Raw genomic sequence first — 24,957 nt, 5'->3', positions numbered from 1 at the left:
AGTGAAGTAACCTAAGGGTACATGACTCCGGTGAAAGTCTGTGCCACAAATATAAAGCTGAAAATTAAATTCTAATGGGCCGGCAACACCTCTAAGATGTCACACTCGTAGCCGTACCACACAGAAATAATTAATTCGATTTTAGTGTAAATGTTTCCCTCAGTAGCAGAGGAGAGCAAAATTCCTTAATTTCTAGAAAATTATATAAATTACGTATGTTCTGTTCGCCGGGAAAAGAGTGAAAAACACAAGTACACAACACTTTTGAAGTTCCACAGAAGGGTTCTGACGCCGAAACACGTAGAATTATGGCTTAATTTTTCAAAGAGAAAATAGATGCAATCAATGTAAAATGTAAAACGTTAAACGTATTTGAAAATTGAAAAGCAAGCGAGTCTGAAAAAAAATTCACCTTTCCCTTCGATCTGGCAACGTAGCATTGGGGAAGAAGGGCTGGGTAAATCAGTAAGTGTAGGAGTTAGGACGACATTGGTCCAGTTAGGTTTTTTTGGACTTTTACACGATGGCGGCCGCCGATGCAACAACCGATGATTCGTTGTATCCTATAGCTGTTTTGATTGATGAGTTACGGAATGAAGATGTCCAGGTAATCTTTTAATGTTCTCGTTAATATAATGTGATTCTAATGGAAAGACTTCCATAAATGTCGTTTCGAGTTTCATTGGCGGTATATGTACACTGCTGCAGTACCCTATTACAATAGGGGTATTCATGTAAATTGTAAACCATCAGACAGCCTATTGCAACAGTCATAGCAGTGTTGTGTCAAATGTATTTTTGTTTAAAATTAAAAACTTTCTTCTGATCTACATTTGATTCAATGCTTCTTAGGATAATGAAATAATATTAATTTCATATTATTGTTGACACTTACTTAATATGTTTGTTATGTAATTTTCTGTTAATGACATTTCTTTACTTCTAGCTTCGACTCAACTCCATCAAGAAGTTATCAACTATTGCTTTGGCATTGGGCATTGAAAGAACTCGCAGCGAGTTGATACCTTTCCTCACAGATACAATCTATGATGAAGATGAAGTGCTATTGGCATTAGCGGAACAACTGGGAGCTCTTACTCCATTAGTTGGCGGTCCAGAGTTTGTTCATTGTCTTCTTGTAAGTAATATTTGCCAAACTATTTTTTTACATATTGAAAATTCATACATACTTGAGCTTTATTTTCCATCTTACAAACATTTTACTTCCTGAAATATTAGAAGACCTAATTTACTACAAATTTTATTTCAGCCTCCATTGGAATCTTTGGCCACTGTTGAAGAAACAGTTGTTCGCGATAAAGCTGTTGAGTCACTTCGTCTCATATCAGAACAGCATAGTCCTTCAGACCTGGAAACATACTTTGTTCCATTATTGAGAAGACTTGCATCTGGGGATTGGTTCACGTCACGTACATCGGCATGCGGACTTTTCAGCGTTGCGTATTCCAAAGTGTCGCATAATGTAAAAGGAGAACTAAGGGCAACGTTTCGTATGCTTTGTCAAGACGATACTCCTATGGTGCGTCGTGCTGCAGCGTCTAAACTTGGAGAGTTTGCTCGCGTTGTAGAAGTCGAATGGTTAAAGGCCGATTTGATTCCCATGTTCGTCCTCTTGGCGCAAGATGAGCAGGTTTTTAACACGTTTTTCCCTCTATATTTCTATCCGTTAAATTTCGATTCCTTTTCATATTTTCTTAATAAATAATTTTTTTGTAGGATTCCGTGAGACTTTTGGCAGTTGAAGCTTGCGTGTCTATGGCCGAGCTCCTTCAGCAAGAGGATGTCGAACAGCTTGTGATGCCAACTCTTAGACAGTGTGCCGAAGACAAATCATGGCGTGTACGTTATATGGTGGCTGATAAGTTCACCGAATTACAAAAAGCTGTTGGCCCGGAAATTTCCAAACAAGATTTGGTGTCCGCATTCCAAGTAGGGTGATTGTAGTCTTTAAAAAACATATTCGGAAATATCAAAGTTTATTATTCTAAAATCTAAAGGCGCTGCTGAAAGATCCCGAAGCCGAGGTAAGAGCCGCAGCTGCTCATAAGGTGCGGGATTTCTGCCAAGCCCTAGATCCCGCTTTCCGAGAAAATCTTATCATGAACCAGATTTTGCCGTGTGTCAAAGAGTTAGTCTCAGATGCTAATCAACATGTCAAATCGGCCCTGGCTGCTGTTATAATGGGTCTTAGTCCTATTTTAGGCAAAGACAACACGATTGAGCATCTTTTACCGTTGTTCTTGACCCAACTGAAAGGTACTCTTTCAATTCGATTTACGTGAAGATAATCAAATTCATCTTTGGTTTTGTTTAAATTTTCAGATGAATGTCCTGAAGTTCGATTAAATATTATCTCGAATCTGGATTGCGTTAATAGTGTTATTGGGATTCAGCAGTTATCGCAGTCGCTTCTTCCGGCGATCGTTGAATTAGCCGAAGATTCCAAAGTAAGTGCTCGTCTAACTTTCTCATCTTAGATCTAATAATTTTATTTTATTTTTCATTCATCCGAAACAGTGGAGAGTACGTTTGGCCATCATCGAGTATATGCCTTTGTTGGCCGGTCAACTGGGAGTAGAATTCTTCGACGAGAAATTGAACACGCTTTGTATGGCTTGGTTAGTTGATCATGTTTATGCTATCCGTGAAGCTGCCACGAACAACTTGAAGAAACTAGTAGAGAAGTTTGGTGTTGAATGGGCCCAGAGTACCGTAATTCCGAAAGTATTGGCAATGGCACGAGATCAGAATTATCTTCATCGTATGACGTGTTTATTTTGCATCAACGTGAGAAAAAGAAATAACCTTCAATTTTATTATTATATATATTAACGTATTCTTTTTCTAGGTTTTGTCGGAAGCATGTGGACCAGATGTGACTGGCAAAGTACTGCTTCCAACGGTTATTTCTATGGCGAATGATAACGTAGCGAATGTTCGTTTTAACGTCGCAAAGTCATTGCAGAAATTAACACCTCGAATGGAAGCACAGGCAACCCATAGTGCTATTAAACCCGTGCTCGATAAATTAATCACAGATACCGATGTCGATGTGAAATATTTTGCATCCGAAGCTCTTGCAGGTAAAATTCGTTTATAGTTTGTTGCATCAGCGAATAGTACAAACAATTGTTTTTCTGTCTTTAGTTCTCTCCGGCTGAAAATCAACAAAACATCCATCGGTAAAGATCTATAGATGTGACCTGCTGTCCCTCTAATTTCTCCTCTCTTAATACTTCTATTTCATCCCCCGAATTTCTACTATTGGCAAGTCCCTATTCTTTATGTAGTACCACTATCATCATTGACTTTATCACTGAACCCTTCGTTTCATGGGATATCGATTAGGACAGACACACACTCGCTACTCACCTTCAGCGACATACTTGTTTCGCATTTTTTTCGAAGTCCTTATCCCAACCGGATGTTTAATGTAGCTGTTCAAATGTAACCCCTTCCCCTCCATCATTTAAATTGAAAATACAAAGCAACGTTTTTTGTTCATATTCGATACGTATGAGTAGAATTGAATTAATTTTAATCGTAGTTTATTAGAATTAGAAATACAACCGTAAGAAAATTTGTGTAACTTCTTAAGATACAAAGTTTATAGGAGAAAAATTTTATACAACTCTTACAGAAACCAAAATGAATATGGAATTAAATTATTATTGCCTGGAATCTGATGTTGGATAAATGGATTGATTTGAAACTGACAACACTGATCATGAAAGGAAGATTCAGGTAGGATAGGAGTTTTAGAAATAACCATACAATCAATAAAATCTTTCAAAGCAATTTCAGGATCCCTATATCGCATTTGTGGAGCATTCTTTTCTGCTAGATTGTGAAGCCTTGTTTCATCTTGATCCACAAGCTGTTCCACATTAAATGAAATAGGCTGAAGGCGAGAAAAAATTTGCCTGGATGGATTCAAAACTGTTGAAACCTATACAACATCCAAAGATTATAGGTTTTCTTTAGAAAATAAATCATAAAAAAGAATACCTTTGAGTTTAATAATTTCTGCATTTTTTTATCCTTTTCAACTTTGTGGCTGAGTAAATTCCGAGTTTCAATCTCCAAATTCTTCAGTGTTTCAAGGTTTTTCATAAGGACAACAGAACTTTGAAATATCGGTTGGTTTAATTTTTGCTGGTGTGTTGCAGTGGTTGAATAGCTGCATAATGTTGAATTGTATGTTTTAGGTATCCCAACAGCTTGGATTCTTTGAAGTATGTCCACATGAGATGTTTCATTTTCAATTACCACAATAGGAGAGTTTATTTTACTTTTGGCGTTTGAAGTGTTGAGAATTTCAACGTGAGAACGTTTCTTGACAGACGAGAACCTTTTTTTGGTGTCAGATGAAAATAATTTGTTTTTACCGACTTTGTCTAGTGGAACTGTTCCGTTTGCACCTTTTTTCAACACTTTTACGGTCCCAGAGTTTCTTAGCTGTTGAGAAGAATCCTTCGATGGACGAGACCGCTCCATCTCACAATAGTGATCTTATAGATGAATATGTAGTTTCCAAAATAGAAATCCAATAAACAACAACCACTAGCAGAGTTTCATAACTATATAACTGCTCTGCAGATATTTAAAATTGTTAATGAAAAATTACAACGAACACTACGTTGTCAGACGGTTAATTTATATCATATTACTTGTGAAATATAAATGAATGAGAACTTCAAAGAAAGGTGGAAAAAATCGCAACGAAAAATATCATAAAAGGATTTTTTCTGGCTTACCACTCTTTTTATCTCTGGATCACAAATTTAAAACGGATTTTTCGACCATTTGGCAACGGACAATTACAAGAACATCGTCTGTTTCTACTTCAAAAGGCCCGATGGCGATCTTTGCTTTCATTTCTAGGGATCTGTTAGCGCCTCTACTGTGCTCAGGTTAAATAATAAAACCTTCCGAAATATAAATCAAGAGAATATAATAAATTTGGATTCCATAAACCTTACACATTCAAGAGAAATAGGAAATATCTATAAAAAGGAGTAAGCAACAAAACGGTAGCCGAATTTTGCCAAATATTTGCAATGTACAAGAGATGGCGCTCTATAAATCTCAGAGCATTAAAAAGCAACTGGAGGCATTTACACTAGATTATCTAAGTTACAGACACACGATTCACGAAGATCTGGTGACCTCGTAAAAGCTCCATATTTGCGGATCACGGTTTCGGTCACTTTACCCAGCTTTATTAACTTTCGTCATTGCTAGTTAAACTGCATCTCTTGTTGACATGGCTCTGTTTCGCACATTATCTTTGCGGTTAAGCTCCCCTCCTCAGGTAAAATATAATTGGTATAAGTGAAAAAATCCTCGACGTCTTACTTCTGTTCGAAACAAATTTCCGCCTTTCTAGGATCCATTTCTTTAAATATTGCAAAAATTCTTTCCATGTCTTTTTTTAATTAGCACTTTTGTTTCAAATGGTGCCTCTAATATATATAGTTGTATAAATATTGGTATTCTCATTATGTAACACATTTTATAATTATCCTGCAGGGCTCTATTTCTACCATTGTAAGAGCATTCTCTGATCATACTGATCTGAAGGATGTTCTTAACAATAAAATCCCTTATGAACAGGAACGTGTCAAGAAGTTCCGTAAAGAACATGGCAATGTAAAAATTGGTGAAATTACAGTGGATATGGTGGGTTACACATATGAACAAATCACATGATGAATCATAAATAACCCACAAAAAAAACTAGGCATATGGAGGTATGCGCAGCATGAAAGGTTTGGTCACAGAAACATCTGTCCTAGATCCTGAAGAGGGAATCCGCTTCAGGGGATTATCTATTCCAGAATGCCAACGTATGCTACCTAAAGCTAAAGGCGGGGAAGAACCTCTACCTGAAGGTTTATTCTGGCTTTTGATTACTGGAGATGTTCCAAATGAAGCCCAAGTAATATCTGATGGATATATCACTTGTATGTTTTACCTAACTATTTTTCTTAGGTGAAAAGCTTGTCTAAAGAATGGGCAAGCCGTGCTGATCTTCCATCTCATGTTGTGACCATGCTCAATAATTTCCCAGCCAACCTTCATCCAATGTCACAGTTCAGTGCAGCAATCACTGCCCTGAACAGTGAATCCAAATTTGCCAAAGCTTACTCTGAGGGACTTCACAAATCTAAATATTGGGAGGTAGGTGACCATTAATATTACATGTTTTTAAACACACGATATCAATCGATTGATGTGACCGTTATAGTACGTCTACGAAGATTCTATGGATTTGATTGCCAAACTTCCTACTGTCGCTGCCACAATCTATCGTAATTTATATCGCGATGGATCTTCGATTGGAGCGATCGATACCAAAAAAGATTGGTCAGCTAATTTCGCATCCATGTTAGGATACACCGACCCTCAGTTTACCGAACTGTTGCGACTTTATCTAACTATTCACAGGTAATGCCGTCTTGGCATTATAATTAAGTCAAGTTTAATTGGCGTTACTATTTTTTAAATGTTTTTGTAGTGATCACGAAGGAGGAAACGTTTCGGCACATACAGTCCATCTGATAGGATCTGCTTTATCAGATCCATACTTGTCATTTGCTGGCGGTATGAATGGATTAGCAGGTATTCTAATTTAGCACGGTTTATATGTAGTGAGGTCCAAATTAAAATGTTGTTGTTGTTTACCAGGACCTCTTCACGGACTGGCCAATCAAGAAGTTTTGGTGTTCTTAAACAAAATTACAGCTGCTTTGGGAGATGGGTGGACTAAAGAGGGTTTGGTCCAGCTCATTAAACAGCAGCTTGCTTCTGGACAAGTAGTACCTGGGTATGGCCATGCTGTGTTGCGCAAAACTGACCCGCGTTACACTTGTCAGCGTGAATTTGCTCTCAAGCATTTGCCCGACGACAAGATGTTCAAGCTTGTTGCCCAGCTATACGAAATTGTCCCAGATATCCTTCTGCAAACAGGAAAGGTCAAGAATCCTTGGCCAAACGTTGACGCCCATTCTGGTGTTTTGCTGCAGCATTACGGCATGTCTGAAATGAGCTATTACACCGTACTATTCGGTGTATCTCGAGCACTCGGTGTGCTGGCATCTTTGGTTTGGGATCGTGCGTTGGGTCTCCCACTCGAGCGACCCAAATCCATGTCAACTGATGGACTTATGAAATTAGTTAAATCCCTCCAATCCCAAGCCAATGCGGCAAAAGGAGCGTAATAATTTTGACGAACTGATAGTAATATACAACCTTACTACATGTTAAAGAATCAAACTTTTACTTTGTTTTCGTGTTGACTGTAAGTCGAATCCGTGTTAGATTATTCCTGAGTGTGCGACACCATCTCCTGGAATTTTTTCAATGCAAACCTAAATAGAATTTCTTAATAACGGCGACTTAACTGGAACAAGGGATTGGTACAAACACGTTTCGATGGTGTCACCTGTCATAGTAGTAATGAGAAGTTGATCGTCTGTAAAACCCTAAAGTAATAGTTGTAATACCCACAATAATAAACGTTTTCACTGGATGTAACTACACCGAAGAATTTTTGATTGATTTTGTGTTTCAAAATTTTATTTCAACTTCAGCGCTACTTTTTCGTCTTCTCCAACTGCTACAAGCCCAACACCCACCCACCCACCTCCCAAAAAGAAAAAGCTTGCATTAAGTTAATGAGAACATGTTTTCCCGGCAACTTCAAGATATTATTTGTTACCTGTATTGACATCACCGGTTTTGGGCGTTATGCACAAATATGGCTGGTTTGGAAATGCTGTATCTAAAAAGTTGTTTCTTTTCAGTTTTTTTCTTTCTTTTAATAAAGCTATTGCGCAATGACGAAATATTCTAAATTTAATTCTATTTTTTATGTTATTTTCTAAACAAAAGAAAATATTTTTTTCTCGTTTTTTTTCTGTAGCTACCTACGTTCATTCTTTTCATTGGTTCATATTGATGAAAGTGATTGAAAAATTGTAAATGGACGGTTACCACTATCAAGTTCTTAAATATTCCACTAGGGCGCTGCCGATTTCTAGTACTAGGCTACTAGCTGTATGGCTGCCCCAGTTAAGGATTTCTTCTGTTCTCAGCTCACTTCGTAACAGATTTTATGGTTTAGGTTGATCGATAGTCGATTGAATTTCTCTTCGAAGGATAAATTCTTAACGCAACAGTTTCAATAAAGTGCTCAGATAACTTATTATATCAGGTTAACTGCGTTTATTTCGGTCGAATAGGGTTAATCAACAATTAATGTCTACACCAGCCAGAAGACGATTAATGAGGGACTTCAAGAGGTTAATATACTTATTTTAAACTAAGCTCCGTTAAAAAAAGAAGTGTATTCTTTACGCTTATTTTGTTTTTATCTCATGTACATCCTCTAGATTGCAAGAAGATCCACCTGCTGGGGTAAGTGGAGCTCCAACGGACAACAATATTATGATATGGAATGCAGTTATATTTGGGTATGTTGAATGCTAAATGAATTTCTTTACTTAATTATTAACAAATAATGTTGGTTTTATTTCCTTTTTTTGCACATTGAATATTAATTATTTTTTTTTTAATATTTTCAGCCCCCATGACACTCCATTTGAAGATGGAACGTTTAAGTTGACCATTGAGTTCACTGAAGAATACCCTAATAAGCCCCCTACAGTGAGATTTGTGTCAAAAATGTTTCATCCCAATGTTTATGCTGATGGAGGAATCTGCCTCGACATCCTTCAAAATCGATGGAGTCCCACCTATGATGTCTCTGCAATTCTCACCTCTATCCAGGTAAAATATGATTCATACATCTAAATACTATGTGTATTTATGTTTTGATTGATTATTATTGTTTGATGATTGATTGAATTCTTTATCAATTTTTTTAGTCACTTCTTAGTGATCCCAATCCAAATAGCCCAGCCAACTCGATGGCAGCACAGCTATACAAGGAGAATCGACGCGAATACGAAAAACGAGTAAAGGCTTGTGTGGAACAATCTTGGATGGATTAGCTTGTTTGAAACACCAACCTTTGCTTTGCTTTTTGCCTCAACTTTCCTATATTCCGTTCTTCAAATTTCCCCAACCATCAATCAGTTAAGCCCAGGTCTTATGGACCTCACTACTAAGTGTTTTTTTTTTTCTTTCTCAATTTCCTTGTTGTATATTGCTGTTTCCCATTGGTGATTGACACCTCACCGTTATGTTTCTGCTTCAGAAAAAGCGAAACCTGAACTTTTAAAAGCAGGTTGGAATGTAGTTCAGCAAGAATCAATTTTTTATTCACGAGAAATACAAAAGACAAATTGAAATCCGATAAGAAGTTCCCAACTAGCAAAGACATCTTTAAAACTATCGTAAAAAGAATTACAATGATTGCTAAATAAATTTTCGTGCCCATCGTCCTTCACGTGATAGCTTAGTATAATTGCGAAATTCTTTACACTTGATTTACCTGTATTAAAAAAACCTTTTGCTAGAAATTTAGCTGTATCAGTTCGTTAATTTTACGTGGCCAAGTAATAATTAATCGCTAGAAATAGTGCATTAGTTATTATGTATTCATGTTCATAAAACAAATGGGCAAATTAAAGTACAAACAAGATTGTAGTATTGTAGTAATCATTTTGAAAAGGCTATAAGTTTGGATGTGCAGTTACTGCAGTAATCGATGGATTCTCCTTCGTCACTATGGAACTTTGCACAACCGATTTTCTGCATGGACAAACCGTGTAGGCCTGTATACCGTTTGACGTTTGTGTCGTTTGAATGAAATTGCATCCCTAGGAATGAACCCTTTATACAAAGAGAGGCTTGCGTTACGAAGCTTAAGTACTATTCGACAATCGGCCTACTAGCCAGTAATAGTAAACTTTCCCACGGATGGTTCAGGTGTGAAAACGAACGCTGGTGAATGCATGAGCCACATAGATAGATTAGGTATTCAGGAGATCAGTTTGCATAATTCCCTTTTTCATGATCGGTACTTGATTTCTAATTTTCGTTTCATGAAATGTAGTATAGCTATATTTTAAATCCTAGATAGAAAAGTTCGGCTAGTCAACTGCGATACTTTTAGATGGATGAACTCATAGCTTGAGAACCTCACCGCTTGGAGAAGAAGCTACGCCTGGTACTTCCCGTTCCGTCTATTGCCGACTTCCCGTGGCCAAAAACCTCTGACGATAAAATAAATAAATAAAATCAAAATACGAAAATTCCATAAATGTTGTTTAATATGAATCATGCTGTTAACAGTGATTCACAGTGATTTAAATTGTGTTTAGTACATAAAGAATGGATACAAAAATTGAAAAACATATTCTAGAGCATCCTGTTTCCTGTTATATTTACATTGGTTGCACAGTATCAAAATAACTTTGACTGAGTAAATGTCTGAAAATCATCCGTGTACACTATAAAGCTGTCCTAAATCCACTTTTAAAACACGACTGTAGAAAATATTTAGTTCTGTGTAATTCGTAAATCAAAGACATGTATTCGTCCTTTTACGGTGCTGACTGGATTTCCGTTCATTCGCAATAAATTGGTACGGAGATAAACATCAAATAAACTTGAAATAACAAAAGCCGGAGAATAAATTAAACTTCCCTCTCGCTTATTGCTTTCGTATGTGAAAGCATCCCTTCTGAGGTTGTGTGCATAGAAAACATACGAAAAGGTAAATCCAGCGTGTTTCCTAAAGAGCTATTTTTGGTTTGGGTTTATTTTCAGACTAGCGCGCTAGTAAGAAACTCGCTAGTATTCGAACTATGTGGCGCGCCTTGCAGGATCCACCGCAAAATATATTCTTTACCACCCTTTCGCCTCCTAAAAACGGCGACATATAACATACCAGAACCAATAGCAGCAACCTACATCAGCTTTTCGCTCGATCCACACACATTTTGACTACCCACTATTTAGGGTGTGTTTTTAAACCCGCCTTCGGTTCAACGAATACATTATACAGGAATAACCTAAAATGAGAAAAGTCCGTTTTTTTTTACAACGGTCAGTTTAGACCACGTATTTTTTTGCAGAAAATTAAATTCTAGAATCTTATCGCCATAGGGTTACTATATGGCCTTCATTAATATTGCAGACAATTTCACGTTTCTGTCTTATTCGATGTCACACAGTTTGGAAATAATGGCGCAGACAGCATCTGTTTTATATTGAAAGTTAATTTGAATGTAGAATATTGAGATTTCGTTTTATTTGAATTTTTCAACTCTCAAGTTGGCAGTTTTATTACGTATTTGATTACTTATTTAACGACATTTGGAATCATTCATGTCTGTTATTAGTTACCGGAATGTATGACTCAATTTTCATTTGGAAAAAAATAATAATACAATTTTATATTTTCTTCTTTAATTAAATTTAAATGAGCTGATTTGTCCAATTGCATTAGGATCCCTTGAAAAAAAAACACATTCTGAAAAAAGGTCCAATAGATATAGTGTCAAAAATGAAACAGGAAAATGTTAGTTGCTTATTTTCCTCCTCAAAATGGATTCTATTTTCTCCTTCTGTATGAAACTGGGCTTTGCAAAAAGTAGCTCGACTTTATCCAAACTATTTTAATCCAACTTGCTCGTTAAAGGTATAAAACTTGAGAAAACACGGAATAAAAACAAAACGAAAAGGAGAGGGAGACGACATGAAGAGAGACAAGAAATTTTTATTTTATTTTATTTTTTTTTTATTTTTTTTTATTCTAGCCAGTTCGGCAGATTGTTGCTGTAGTTCTCCCGCTTGCTGGGGATTTTTTCTTCACAAGTCCAACCGGTACTGTCGCGCCGTCGACCAGTCTATTTTCAGGACAGACTGGCTGACGGTTGCTGCTGCTAATACTTGCTCTTGCCCTTCTGGGATCCAAGTGATTGCTCTCCTCCACAGTAAGTCGTCTCCTCTGCAGTTGGCTAGTAGGTGTTGCAGCCAAGAGAGCTAGTTACATAAGCGCCTTGATTTTTTGAAATCACGCTTGATTCACTTTTCGCTTGATAAACGGGCATCATCTCTCGATCCATCGGTAGTCATTTCTTGTGTCACACGCCCAGTGCTTTCCATTCTCAACAGTTTGAAGTGAGCGTAAAGATACACGGTAAGTTTCTTTCACATCTTCTACTCTCCTCCTACGTCATCCTATCTTCCTGTGGGTTTTACAAGAGCGAACAACTTTCGAGAAAACAACAACATCCGTTGAGGGGGGGGGGGGGCAAGTTTGTTGACAAGAAATTAAGGATCAGCTCGTACTGAATCCGGTCATCTTCGAGGTTTTCACGAGCTCATATATAATATAGGACGCTAGACTCGTCTATATATTCCCGAAAATGTGTGAAATCAATTCCAGCGCAGTGCAACGATTTCACATTTTTATTTTCGACGTCGTCCACATCGCAGAGTCTAGCAGCATATGTAGACCTTCTTTCTTTTTGGCTACACCCGGCATTACAAAGAAAAAGTCAGTTGTAGAGTATGGGGGCTACTACCTTGAGCTTGGTTGAGCAAGCTAGGTTAATTTTGGGACGCTGTTCAGGAAATCCTGGCTGGCTCGTCTAGGTTCCTTGTTACCCATATAGTACCTCTACCTAGGCTCGTTTTCAAAGCGATCCAGCATCAGCTAGCTTTCGTTTCATGACCTCAAGTAAAAATAAGGTTAATGAACAGTGTATTGTGCACATTATTTTTAAGCTCGAAAATGATTTCTCTTCGATTTTCGCTTTTTATTTTTGTTTTTTTAGAAGTAAAAGGGAATTGGTATTGGTACTCGTGCACATCAATTGATGGCATATAGATAATGCGCTATCAAAATGCAAATCCAATCACAAAATGTATTTTGGTCTGTCTGGGACAAAATTAAGAACAACCAGAGAAAAGTTAATTAAAACCTTTTTTTCTGAACTATTTACCAACATCACGTCTGGGATTATTAAGTGGCAAAGCATAAATAAATGCTGAGTCACCATTTAAGAAAACTCTCAACAAACAATCAACATTCTTTTTTTTCAAACAACTAAACCTTAAAATATGTGTATTGCTCCAATAAGTTCTATTTAATTCGTATTCATATTACATAATCAATGAAACATTTGAATGTATAAAATTCATCTAATTTAATGCGTGTCATGTTTCTATACCAAACTTGTTGTTTTATTTGTCAGGATCCGGCGGCGATCGCATTTAGTACAGACGGGAGCGGAATCTCTAGATGTCCTAATCACTGGGAAGTTTCGTTCATCAGTCACAGAGAATCCCATTCCCGCCCTTCCCTTACTGGAAGGGTGGCACGCCTATTCAGGCGGCAAGTGAGCCACCATGGGTGTGAATGAAGAGTTGGCCCCGAGTTTCACTCAGAAACCGACACTTCGCCAAGAAGATGATGGCAACCGATTGGTATTCGAATGTCAATTGGTGGCCAATCCTTTGCCGGCCATCACTTGGTTTCGCGGCGAAACCAAGCTGGTCGAAAATGATCGCACGACGATGAAAATGACAGAACTGACGCCCAGCAAGTACTTGGTCGTCCTCGAACTCGATGATGTCATTGAAACAGATGCCGGCTCGTATAAAGTTAGTGCCCATAACAAATTAGGCGAAGTGGCAGCCTCAATCAACCTGAATTTCAGCCGTGAGTTCAAATTTCTTCAATCATCTTGATCATCTTTCATTTTCTTCTAATGCCATTTTATGATTTATCTCTCCGCACACTTAACCTTTATTTTCGTATTTTTTTGTTTCGTTTTCTTTTTGGTGGAATACAGCAACGGACGAACCCAAAGAAAAGTGAGTCAAAATTTCGAAATTTCAATCCAATTATTTGTAGACCTTAAATTACATAACAGCAAAACTCAAAACCTTATCGAATATTATTAAAACCGTGTAATTGGTTAAGACTGTTGATTTCTAAACAAATTTGAAATTAGCCATAAACTAGGAATACATCTGCACGTCATTATACGTAGAAAAAAAGTAATAACAGGAAGATATACCATAACCGATATTGATTGCCTGCAATAGTAACGAATGTAAAAAGTTGGCATATTTTCTTAAAAGACTTATTAGCTATATCGGTCTCTTCAAAAGGACTTGTATATAATTCTAAAAGAGAAAAAAGAAAAAAAAAATGTTTGAGTTGCTAAGATGTAAGAGAAATGGTGACTGAGTCGAAAAAGAGAAACGCCTCATCTCCGGTCGTGCGGACGGAGGTATGGAGAATGTCGGACTTGTGTGTGCATGTGGGGGGAAATGTGGCTCATGACTATAGCCGAGTCTGGAAATGAAATCACGTGACTGTCCCCTCAATTAGCTCTCACTCCGACACTGTCAGGAACTAGAAATAAAGAAGGTTCATCGTATATAAAGCTGCTCGTTTGACTCTCAGTCGCTTCTGTCGGTTGACGTTGGAAGGTGCAACGTTTCCTTCGAGCTTCTTATTCCCTTGTAACTCGGACAGTTGGACTTTGATCTTTCGACGAGGTCATATGAATTTCCCAATACAGTGATGGTCTACTACTCTTCACAGTGCGACATCAAGTGATCAGTTCTCAGCGTTAGATTTGCGCTTACTCTAACCGATTGCGAGATTATCTTGTGAGATTGAAAGATCATGGCTCCCAGGTACGTTCAGATTTTGCCCCATTTCATTACGACTCGATATAGTGTTGATCAAACAATAAACTGTAATAGTTTATAAATTCAGGACTAAGTGAAAAATATTTGGTATTTGACCGAATTTTGAATTAGAATTTAAATTGCGCGCGCGGCATTTAGTAGTTACATCTTGCCGGCATCCTGCGTGATTATTCATTTTGAAGGTGTGACAATCCGACGAGCGAATACACGCCGGTATATACGCCGACATGACGAGAGAATGTCCAGTTTAGCTGGAACACGCAATAAGCCTGCGACTTTGAGATCCCAAATTTGAATTTGGCTCACATAGCTCCCCCCCCCTCCACCGAACGAAATGACTAGCCATCGCTGGTTTTTCACGTTCTGTTTTCAGGCGCATCCGCCATAAGTTCGACACAATTCCTGTTCGCCGCTCTAGCCGATGTTAGTGTTGCTTCCTTGAGACTGAAAATAAACTCGACATCCTTTTTTGGCCGTTCGTTCGTGCCCACCTATGGGGTACGTCCATCTAGAGCGGAAAGTCAAACAACAATATCGACTGGCGTCTGAAATTTTTTTTTTTTTACTTTCGCAATCATTTGAGTTGACCAAAAGCAAATCAAGATGTTTCTTTATTGATAAAGTATTTATTTAATTTCTTCTGATAAATGCTGTTAAAAATTAATTGTTGGATTTATATTTATAAGAAATGTAAATAAGTTATAGAAATAAGAACGCTGTTGGCAGTAAGAGATTTAACTTAAGTAAGTTTAACAAGTTAATTTTTAATTTTTATTTTACCGTTTCTGAAAATATGTGCTCCCGGGTTAAAAGTCGGCGTGAATGACAAAAAACTCTGTGGAATAGTATGACTGTTTTTGAGCTATTAACTACCTTTCAGAAAATTTTGATTCGAAAATGGTGAATTAAGTAGCATAGTTTCAATTTTTAACTAATCAAGATCATAGCTGATAACAGTAATCAATCAATCAATCGTAAAGAGAAACCATTTAAATTCCAAAATTGTTTTTCAGGCAAATTGATGGAATCGCACCTACTTTTGCCCAGAAGCCATCGATCAAGCAAGAAGAAGATGGCAAACGATTACGATTCGAGTGCCGAATCTTAGCGGATCCTCGCCCTGAAGTCAGTTGGTTTCACGGTGGCACCGCAATCAAGAACGGCGGTCGATACCGAGTAAGTTATTTAATTTACGTCTTTATTCCCCCCTTTTACATCCCCTGTGAAAAAGTGTACACACTATAGAAAATTAGCCAAATATCTTTTGATTTAGTACTAAATATTTCTCGTAGAGTTAGAAACGGAAATTTACTAATCGTTAAACCGACAGCCGTTAGCGTCAAACATTTTTTTGGATTTCCAAAGAGATATCAGCAAACAGCAATGTATTTAAATAACTGATAATAACTGCATGTGAATGAGATGTACGAAAACGTAGATGTATGGTGTAGTCCTTCAGATGCCAGAGCATTAGTCACCCGCTATTTATGGATACCGCCTGAGCGAGCAATGGGGACAGCGTCTAGGCAGGAAAGCTGACCGTTGTTCGAAAATAACACGCAAATTACAAAAAGGAGTTAACGATTAGTAATCCAGATTTGGGTTTTCTTTAAAAAATGCGATTCGCGTCACTGTCCTTTATGCTGAATAGACGAAATGTTGCATGGGTTCGCTTGAAATCACAATGAATTGATACTTTGCAAATGTGTATATAGTACTAGGCCTATCTACCTTACCGAGTTATATGTTATATGTAGTTACAACAAATTGTTTTGTACAGATCTCGATCGAAAAAGATGGCAATTCATATTTTTCCACCTTGGAGATCACGAGTGTGGCTGTGGAAGACGGTGGAAAATATAAAGTTACAGCTAAAAATGAGCTTGGCGAGAGTAACGCCACGATCAGTCTCAATTTTGACAGTAATGTTTTTTTGTTTTTTTACTTGTTTTTTTTGTTTGTTTCTTTTTTTTAACTTAAACTTTTTTTATTTCTTTCTGTACATTTCTTTCATCGTAGGTTCCTATTTGAACCCATCTAACGAAGGGAAAACTCAAGATAATGTTAAACCGACTTTCACGGAACGCCCCGTTATTCGCCAGTCGGATGACGGAACCAAAGTGTATTTTGAGTGTCGCCTGGTTGGTGAGCCCAAGCCAACAGTGACATGGTAACTATTATTTCTGACATTTTACTATCTCGATGAATGGAATTCGCTGACGTCATAAATAGTTAATGAACTCTTCAGGACAAAACAAAAATTGACTAAATCATTATTGCCAATTCTTCTACGTACGCAGGTTTCACAAAGGAGAGCAAATCAAGGAGGGTGGTAGACACAAAGTCAGTATTGTCCAGGATGCTAAATTGTTCTACTTGGTCTCGCTGGAAATCGCTAGCGTTGACTCAACTGACGAGGGCGAATACAAAGCAGTGGCCAAAAACGCAAACGGAGAAGGAATCGCTACAATCAATTTGAACTTTGAAGGCGGCGGCAAGCCCAAGTAATAATCAAAGAACAATTGAAAGTTGGAAATAACATTTCATCATTTCATTACCTGTCTTTAATTCTTCAGAATCCCCGAGGGCAAAGCCCCGCGCTTTCCCAAGAAGCCCACCATCAAGCAAGAGGGAGACAAATTAATTATGGAATGTCTTTTGGAAGCCAACCCAAGTCCAGAAGTCACCTGGTTCCAGGGTAACAAAGTCATTGCCGACAGCTCGCGAGTCAAAATGACTCGAACTCCCCTCGGCAAAGACACATTTTCGCTGGCGCTTGAAATTCTTAATCCTACTAAAGAAGATGGAGGAAATTATCGCTGCAATGCTTGCAACGCTTACGGAGAGAGTAACGCAAATATAGCGCTTAACTTTCAAGGTATTTCATAGATTTTAATCCACTCATTTATTGCCCACTTTCTCCAGCCTTTTATCCGAAACATTAATTGTATTAATTTATTATGCATTTAAAGGTGGTGAGGAAGAAAACTCGGATGCTATTGCTCCGACTTTCATCGAGAAACCCAAGATTGTTCCCAACGAGTCTGGAACTCTTATTACAATGAAGTGCAAATGCCGAGCTAAACCTGCTCCAGTCGTCACTTGGTTCAAGGAATCAACCCAAGTAACGGAATCTTCCCGCTTTAAAATGAAGTGTACTGCTATCGAAAGTGACGTGTACGAGTTGGTTCTTGAAATCAAGGTGAGAAATTCAGCGCTAGATTTTCTAAATTCTACGAAATTGATTCATTGGAGGAAATTGGCCGGTTTAGGATCCTTCTAAAGCTGATGGTGGACCTTACAAGTGCTACGTCAAGAATGACCACGGCGAGTCGAATGCCAAGCTCAATTTGAATATTGAAGCTGATTCAGAACCAGAACCAGGTTACCCTCCTAGCTTTGTGGAGAAACCTCGAATGGAATCCAGTGCGGATGGCAAGAAAGTTACCATGTATTGTAAGGTAAAAGCCGATCCCAAACCCACTGTGACCTGGACCAGGGAATCAGTGACGATCAAGGAGTCGTCACGCATTTCCATGAAAGTCGTTCAAGAGAAGGACACTTACAGCATCAAATTAGAACTTACGGTAACTTTGATCATTTTTTTTTAAATCGTCAATGATCTTAATAATACGCTCCTGTTTCTAGGATCCTGCTCCGAATGATGCTGGGCTATACAAATGTACAGTCAAGAATTTACATGGAGAAGTCCATGCCAACTTAAACCTCAATATTGAAAGTAAGAATACATTTTTAATTAGAGAAAATTATTGAACGACGGCCAATCTAATTTTTTTAAAATCTCTAACCAGTCGCTCCTGTGATTCCCGATGTTCCTAAAATCATCAGGATTGAAAAGAAGAGAACTATTGTAGTAGAATGCCACGTTAAGGCGCAGTCTGAACCTAATGTACTTTGGTACAAAGAACAGAGTGTGGTTCAGAAAAGTTCCAAGCACATGGTTCACATTACCCGAGTTTCGGAAGTAATTACCGCAAATATTATGCAATACCAATAATAGGTAGGTTGATTAAATAACAATATTTTATCTGAAAATCCTAGGGTGAATTCGCTGTTCAACTGGAGATTTCGGAGGCTCAACAAAGTGACAAAGGTATCTATAAACTGGTGGCGAAAAATGAAAAAGGAGAAGCCGTATCGAAAACGGTGGAGGTGAAGGATATTCCTGCAGAAGAACCGAAACCGGAGAAACCCAAGGAAGAACCCAAACCGGAGAAACCCAAGGAAGAACCCAAACCCGAAAAAGTTAAAACACCCGAAAAGCCCAAAGAGGAACCCAAACCCGAGACAAAGCCCAAAAAAGTTGAAGGCTCGAAACCGACTTTTGCAAAGGCTCTTGAAAATATGGTAACTTTATTTTTCGCACGCAATTAAAAATATTTTCGATTTTATTAACAAATATTTGCATCAAACGATTAGTCCGTAGAAGAAAGTAAATCGACCGAATTCGTCTGCCAATTGAAGACCAGTGATACGAAAGCTAAAGTCACGTGGACAAGGTTGTAACTTATTGCCACACATTTTCTAGAGTAAAATGCAAAACATTACCGAACATAATTTCAATTGAAAATAAAGGGACGAAAAAGTAATTGGAGAAAGCAGTGAAATGCGTATGACATTTGATGGCACTGTAGCTCGCTTACACATTCAGTCGGTCCGTACAGAGATGTCAGGAACCTACAAATGCCAAATCATCAATGAATTTGGAAAAGAAGAAAGCTCTGCAAAACTTAGTGTTATCGGTAATAATCTTTAATATGAATTATTTTTATACTAACGCCTGGGTACTAATAATATGTTTTCTTTCCAGGCAAAAAGAAGACAGAAAAGGTAAGCGAAATGTACAATATCAACCTATTTGTAATGTATAGTAAATGTGTAACAAAGATGATAAGTTATGAAGTAGTGCCTGATAAGTATAAATAGAATTTGTTGTCTTGCCCGTCAAGCCAAGATGGTATATTAGATATGCATGTCACCTTCATGCTTGTTCCAAACCATTGATTTAGAAATCTGAAGACCAGTTAGTACCAGAGGAAAGCCAAGACAAGATTCAACCCCAACAACCCAAATTTAAGGAAAATGCAGCTGAAATGGGGAAAGAGAAAATGGATGTCATTGAACCTACAAACAAACCTGAAAAATCAGTGAAGCCAGTCGAAATTGTTACAAATGAGAAGTCACCTATTCATATTAAGAGAAATTCCTTGGAGAACACCAATCCATCTGAAAGTCAACAAAAGATGCAGCCACCCAAAACAGAAAAAGAAGGAAACAACAAAGTAGAAACTCCTGTCCTCCCAATCTGTGAAGAAGGATCTCAGCAGAGTACAAAAACTGTTGATCAAAAAGTAAACAACCAAAAACCTAGTGAAAGACCTGAGTGTCAGAACGACAAAATTGGCGTTTCAACCTTCCCCAATGGATTACAGCAAGAAGTAACTCCTAACACCAAAACAGACAAAATTCCAGATAAAGAGTGCACCGCCGTTGAACAGAAAGACAATTTGAAACCGAAAAGACAGAAAACTCCCGCGGTGCAGGAAGTTCAGGTTCCGCCAAGCCGTACCCTAGAATCAGAACAGAAAAAGGCAGATGATTCTAAGAAAACGGATAGCAAAACAGAATTACCCCATTCTCAAGCAAATAACGACCATGGAGTAAACAAACACAAGATAAACGAGGGTCCAACTTCAATGCAAACACTCCTGGTGCCTAAAATAACCGAACCTCAAGGTCAGGAAAAATCACATTCCGTCGAAGGAGTTGGAAAACACGAGAAACAGATTTCGAAATTATCACCTGATGTGGCCAAAACTCTAAGTGATACAAAAAGATCATTAAAACCGACCAGGGGCAAGGTAGGTTAATTGAAAATCGAAATTCGGAGCTAACTACACGCCAGTTTTAACCCAAATTGCGCGGACATTTTGAATTTAAAAAAGCATGTCAAGGCTGGTGAGCAGTTTTATCGAATATGATCTAACAGCGGATATGCTTGATTCTCAGCGCGGAAGTGGATAATCTATGCCGTTTTTATTTCTTCAGTTTTACGCCGATAATATTTAACTTCGGGGCCAAATAAGGAGGATAAAGAAATTATGTTTTTTCGATCTCTTTATATCGCAGGATTATTACATCATATAATTTATCTTATTTGCAACTCAACCCAAGATGAATTTTTGCTCAAAAAATGACACATATAATGTAAATTATTGAACTTCACTGTCTAACCTTCAAACCCCTTAAACACCCTTGAATTTAAGATTATTTGCATGGGAATTAAACCTTGCTTCAAGAATCTGCATGAAAACAACACATAGGCTTATAATATGTATCAAATATTTCGAATGAAAGTAGTTTGTCTGAAATGTCTAATGTATTTAATTTTCCAGCACTAGTGGTAATCGAAAAAAATATTCGATTTTGCAATTATTACCAGAATTTGCCTACGCACTCACTGTCTGTATTTGACATAATTTTACATGTTCTAATTTAATTTTTTTTTTCACTTCATAGAAAGAAGAGGAGGAAAAACCAAAAGAACAGGTGACTGTCATATTTTTTCGGATTTTACAAATCTACAGTCGTTTACACATAATTTTTTATTAGGAAAAAAAAACGAAACCCGCCAAACCCGCCGAGGAAGAGGTAAGAAAACATTTTGAATTATTTATCTTTTTTTGGCTTGGGATGATTAGCTCTCATATTTCTTGTTTACCTTTTCTCCCCTTCAAAAATTCGTTATTTTTTAAATCGTACAAAACTAAAGTGTGATGAAATTCTTCCCCTCCGTGTACCGCTTTTTCTGGTATGGACATAATTAAAGAACCCTTACATTGCTTAAAGCGGGAGAATAATTTTAAATCAATACGGCGCATTATAATTTCAGTGGGAAAAAGACTTGATCTTTCTCATGCCAAAATATGATGCCTGTAAATATTTCAAAGGGAAAAAAGCAAAAGAAGACATTGAAGAAGATATGTAACATTAAGTTAATCATGTTGCATTTCAAAACAGAAACCAAAAGAGGAACCGAAAGATTTGGCTAAGAAATTGCGAGAGAAAGAAGCGCCCAAAATCGAGGTTTTGGAGCTGGAATCTCCTGGAGGAAGTCGCCGTGGTTCCATTCAAACTGGATCAGGACCACCAAGCAGACGAGGATCTCTTATTCCACCAGAGGATCAACCTCGCCGTCCCAGTCTACTGATATCCGATGAGGTATGTTTCAAAACTCCAGGAACAATGAGATGCATACAACCTATCTCATTGTTTCTAGTTCACTGTGTGTTAGCTTAATTTTGGTATGAATATATTCTGTAGAATATGTTTTTAAGGGTTTAGATCTCCAAGAACCTGTGATTAATCAATTTTCCAGTAAAGTGGAACTTTTTTCAGATCGGACGCACATTTCCATCATTGTTCACGATATTAAGTGATGTTCATTTTTTAAACCATTTTTTACAATTTTATCTTTTTATGCGAAAATTTTGATAAATACGGTAAAAAGACGTATTTAAACCCTTGGGAGAGTTTGTTTAAACGCAGTTGTTAAGTTCCTTTTTAGGCGGAAGCCGGGCACATCAAAATCGAATTTCTGACAAGGAAAATTCCTGGTCATTGCAATAAGCTCGTCAGGAGTCATATTTTAGTTATACGTATACGTAGATTATTAAAATCCCGTCATCCAAACCTATCTAGATATGTGTGATAGAAGTTCTTTTTTTACTCTTGCGGTAAGCTCCAAATTATTGATTAAATACTGCCGTCGAATTCGCAATAATCATGCTTGAACGTACAGTAGATATTCTATATTTGTCTTGCACAGGTCTTTGATTGCAAGCACGTGTGGGACTATTTCGTTTAATGTCTGCGTAAGGTTTGTCGGCTTAATACTGTGGCTGAAAGCTATGTTCGGTAGTTGATCTGCCTCGTAGCTACAAATAGCTTTTATAATGAAATTGTTTAGCCTAATTAATGCTGCGTTGAGTTGAGTAGGACTAGGTTATACTTTTAGATTTGTAAAAAAAAACATGTAGATCAAGTTTAGTGTTTTTCATCATGTAATTGTCATTTGGGAATGAAGTATGCCATTGCCTCCATGTCTAGTAGAAGGGGAAAATGCTTTTTTGCACATGTGAAACGGAGTTTGTTTGGTAGGAACATAGAAAACTACGTCCTGGCGAGCTCTTAGAGGACCGAAGGGTAAGATAATATTTTGAGAAGCATGCCGCGTTTTTTTTTATTTATTTATTTATTTTTATTTGATAACACTAATGAAACCTGCTTGAATATAGTACGCATGACTCGATATGTGAAACCTTTGAATCCCCTATTGGCTATCGAATAGCTCCATTAATTTCGTGTTCATTAAATAAGAAAAGGAAACTGAAAATTATTTTAGAGCGTTAAGAGCTTACGTTTATGTACAAAATGTGCTACGTATAGATTGCTTTATAAAATTTTGAATTTAGTTTAATTCCAACCCAAGTGTTAACACTCGTTACAAAATTATGTAAATTAATAGATTTGAATCATTCACATTTTCAAAATTAGCGCTTATGTTTCTTTATTAAGAACGAACATAGGAAAACCAAAGATATTACTTTAGAAGAAGTCTATCGTTAATTTTGAGTATAAGTATCAAGAAAACTCATTTTCAATAGGAATCTAATCGAAAACTGTTGATCCATTTGAAATGTTGAATGCCATTTTTTACGTGTGTTCCTCAGTGAATCCTCTCTCCATCCTTATACAGCCGGATCTCTCTAATTTTTGTTTGCCTTGTTACTTTCTTTTTTTTTTCTTTTTTATTGTTTTTATTTTTACTTTTTATTTATCTATTTTTTATTTCATTTTTTTATTCATTATTATTTTTTTTGCTTTTATTTGTTCGTCTCTTCTTCAATCAATTCCATGTCTGGTGCTTTGCCTCCAGCATTCAATCAAATTACGCCCGGGTGAATTGGCTGCCGAGGTGAGATATCTGTTCATCAACGAACCGTGATTCTCGGGCCGACTTTTTCCTTTGTGCCATTCATTTTATTATACCAGCTACTTGTTGCTTAAGTGCTACTTGCAGCTTGCTTCGCGCTGATTTGGGTGCAATCTGAAGGGAAAATAATAATTAATTGATTCCTTTAGCTTTCTTTTAAGTCAAGAAACAAGCATTTCTCAAAAGAAATGTCGATTTCTTATACAACAACGCAATTATGGGATTAGTATCATTTTCCCAAATTAAAAAACTGAATACATTTTAAATTAGTTTATTTAAAATGAATGCTGCTAATGCTTCCATGCGCTTTTTTTGCAGATTCGCGGCTCAGTGTACCTAGCGTACATTTCCGGCCATTTTCGCATGCTGCAGAGCATACCTATCGAAATGTCTCTATTCTGCTTCTATACTATTTTTATCTATTTTTATCGATGCCAATTATTATTTATGATCAACAACATGTCTGTCTTTGTTTGCAACCATTTTATCCGTCAATTTTTATGCCGTTTTCTTTAACGACGTTTTCTTCTTTTTTTTTTTTCCTCCCCTACTTCTTCCGGTGTATCAGAAAAAAGTTAGGCCAGGGGAAATGGATGAAAAACAGGTTAGACCTTATAAGAAAAAAAACACACAAAATTAGTTTCCTCGTTCGTTGTTCTTGTGTCGTACCGTATGCGCGCTGTTGGTGGTTCTCCATCTGTCGTATGCGCAATATAGGCACTGATTAGTTTAATATTTTTGATTGTAACCTCCACCCAAAAACGTGCAATTGTAGAGGATTTCGCTGCGCGTGTTAGACTGTTTCGTATATTTCTTTTGGATGAAATATCTGCACAGTAGATTTGTTTCCAAGGTTATCTCCCAGAGACGTTTCTGCACAATTGATCCCTTTCCTCCCACGATGTGTAGCCGTATGTAGATTTACAGTAATTTAAAAAATAAGCCAGCTTGTTACAATGTGTTTCACCAAAAACTAATCATTTTGCCTCCTACTGCTCGTTGAATGTTTTTAATCCAACACAAAAAAATCACATTGATTTAATCCTTCAATCTGTTGGAAACGTTCACATTGAATTATCTTGAATGTCATACCAAACCTGTTCTTTATTTCCCAGAAAAAAAAATTACCCTGCACGCGAATGACTTCTGTTTTGTGATATCCTCTGAATTGCTTGCACTTTTCAATTGTTTTACACGTCTACCGTCCTTCTATTTCCATCCGATTGTGGTGAATGTGCTGAAAGTGTGGAGGACTCACAATTCACCCGCTCTAA

The 24,957-nt window shown here is 37.3% G+C and overlaps 5 protein-coding genes across 24 annotated transcripts in view; 4 read left to right on the top strand and 1 right to left on the bottom strand.

Annotated features, from left to right (window-relative positions):
- Positions 1-415: 415 nt before the first annotated feature.
- On the top strand, positions 416-3,527 carry LOC124189050 (serine/threonine-protein phosphatase 2A 65 kDa regulatory subunit A alpha isoform-like). Its single transcript, XM_046582014.1, has 9 exons — positions 416-607; positions 947-1,138; positions 1,271-1,651; positions 1,738-1,950; positions 2,019-2,277; positions 2,344-2,468; positions 2,539-2,808; positions 2,870-3,104; positions 3,169-3,527. Exons 1-9 carry the CDS (start codon positions 524-526, stop codon positions 3,180-3,182), a joined length of 1,773 nt encoding a protein of 590 aa, XP_046437970.1. The 5' UTR covers positions 416-523; the 3' UTR covers positions 3,183-3,527.
- Positions 3,528-3,552: 25 nt separating this feature from the next.
- Positions 3,553-4,821, bottom strand: LOC124189052. Its single transcript, XM_046582015.1, has 2 exons — positions 4,030-4,821; positions 3,553-3,970 (listed from the first exon to the last, which is right to left on the bottom strand). Exons 1-2 carry the CDS (start codon positions 4,516-4,518, stop codon positions 3,656-3,658), a joined length of 804 nt encoding a protein of 267 aa, XP_046437971.1. The 5' UTR covers positions 4,519-4,821; the 3' UTR covers positions 3,553-3,655.
- Positions 4,822-5,135: 314 nt separating this feature from the next.
- On the top strand, positions 5,136-7,560 carry LOC124189026 (probable citrate synthase 2, mitochondrial). Its single transcript, XM_046581986.1, has 7 exons — positions 5,136-5,335; positions 5,554-5,703; positions 5,765-5,962; positions 6,016-6,204; positions 6,272-6,471; positions 6,542-6,645; positions 6,712-7,560. Exons 1-7 carry the CDS (start codon positions 5,288-5,290, stop codon positions 7,242-7,244), a joined length of 1,422 nt encoding a protein of 473 aa, XP_046437942.1. The 5' UTR covers positions 5,136-5,287; the 3' UTR covers positions 7,245-7,560.
- A 487-nt stretch (positions 7,561-8,047) lies between these two features.
- Positions 8,048-9,343, top strand: LOC124189027 (ubiquitin-conjugating enzyme E2-17 kDa). Its single transcript, XM_046581987.1, has 4 exons — positions 8,048-8,327; positions 8,418-8,498; positions 8,610-8,814; positions 8,913-9,343. The coding sequence occupies exons 1-4, from the start codon at positions 8,284-8,286 to the stop codon at positions 9,036-9,038; spliced, it is 456 nt and encodes a 151-aa protein (XP_046437943.1). The 5' UTR covers positions 8,048-8,283; the 3' UTR covers positions 9,039-9,343.
- A 2,469-nt stretch (positions 9,344-11,812) lies between these two features.
- Positions 11,813-24,957, top strand: part of LOC124200893 (twitchin-like) — a 45,027-nt gene continuing 31,882 nt past the window's right edge. For 3 of the 20 annotated variants that reach the window (XM_046597256.1, XM_046597281.1, XM_046597247.1), the window contains exons 1-23: positions 11,813-12,136; positions 13,197-13,663; positions 13,797-13,818; positions 15,681-15,843; positions 16,448-16,589; positions 16,687-16,837; positions 16,968-17,171; positions 17,244-17,545; positions 17,640-17,869; positions 17,940-18,254; positions 18,316-18,406; positions 18,480-18,652; positions 18,730-19,035; positions 19,108-19,187; positions 19,264-19,430; positions 19,499-19,518; positions 19,698-20,549; positions 21,208-21,237; positions 21,301-21,339; positions 21,709-21,909; positions 22,849-22,893; positions 23,627-23,665; positions 24,252-24,287. In XM_046597256.1, coding sequence (XP_046453212.1) covers positions 13,351-13,663; positions 13,797-13,818; positions 15,681-15,843; positions 16,448-16,589; positions 16,687-16,837; positions 16,968-17,171; positions 17,244-17,545; positions 17,640-17,869; positions 17,940-18,254; positions 18,316-18,406; positions 18,480-18,652; positions 18,730-19,035; positions 19,108-19,187; positions 19,264-19,430; positions 19,499-19,518; positions 19,698-20,549; positions 21,208-21,237; positions 21,301-21,339; positions 21,709-21,909; positions 22,849-22,893; positions 23,627-23,665; positions 24,252-24,287 — 3,921 coding nt within the window. In that variant the 5' untranslated portion in view covers positions 11,813-12,136; positions 13,197-13,350. Of the gene's footprint in view, positions 12,137-13,196; positions 13,664-13,796; positions 13,819-14,404; positions 14,653-15,680; positions 15,844-16,447; positions 16,590-16,686; positions 16,838-16,967; positions 17,172-17,243; positions 17,546-17,639; positions 17,870-17,939; positions 18,255-18,315; positions 18,407-18,479; positions 18,653-18,729; positions 19,036-19,107; positions 19,188-19,263; positions 19,431-19,498; positions 19,519-19,697; positions 20,550-21,207; positions 21,238-21,300; positions 21,340-21,708; positions 21,910-22,848; positions 22,894-23,626; positions 23,666-24,251; positions 24,288-24,957 lie in introns of those variants that run through there. The other 17 variants (XM_046597288.1, XM_046597271.1, XM_046597367.1 and 14 more) reach the window with 13 other exon arrangements.

The sequence above is a fragment of the Daphnia pulex genome, chromosome 2 (assembly GCF_021134715.1).
Source record: "Daphnia pulex isolate KAP4 chromosome 2, ASM2113471v1".
Lineage (NCBI taxonomy): Eukaryota > Metazoa > Arthropoda > Branchiopoda > Diplostraca > Daphniidae > Daphnia > Daphnia pulex.
This window is presented reverse-complemented; position numbering and strand designations above follow the sequence as displayed.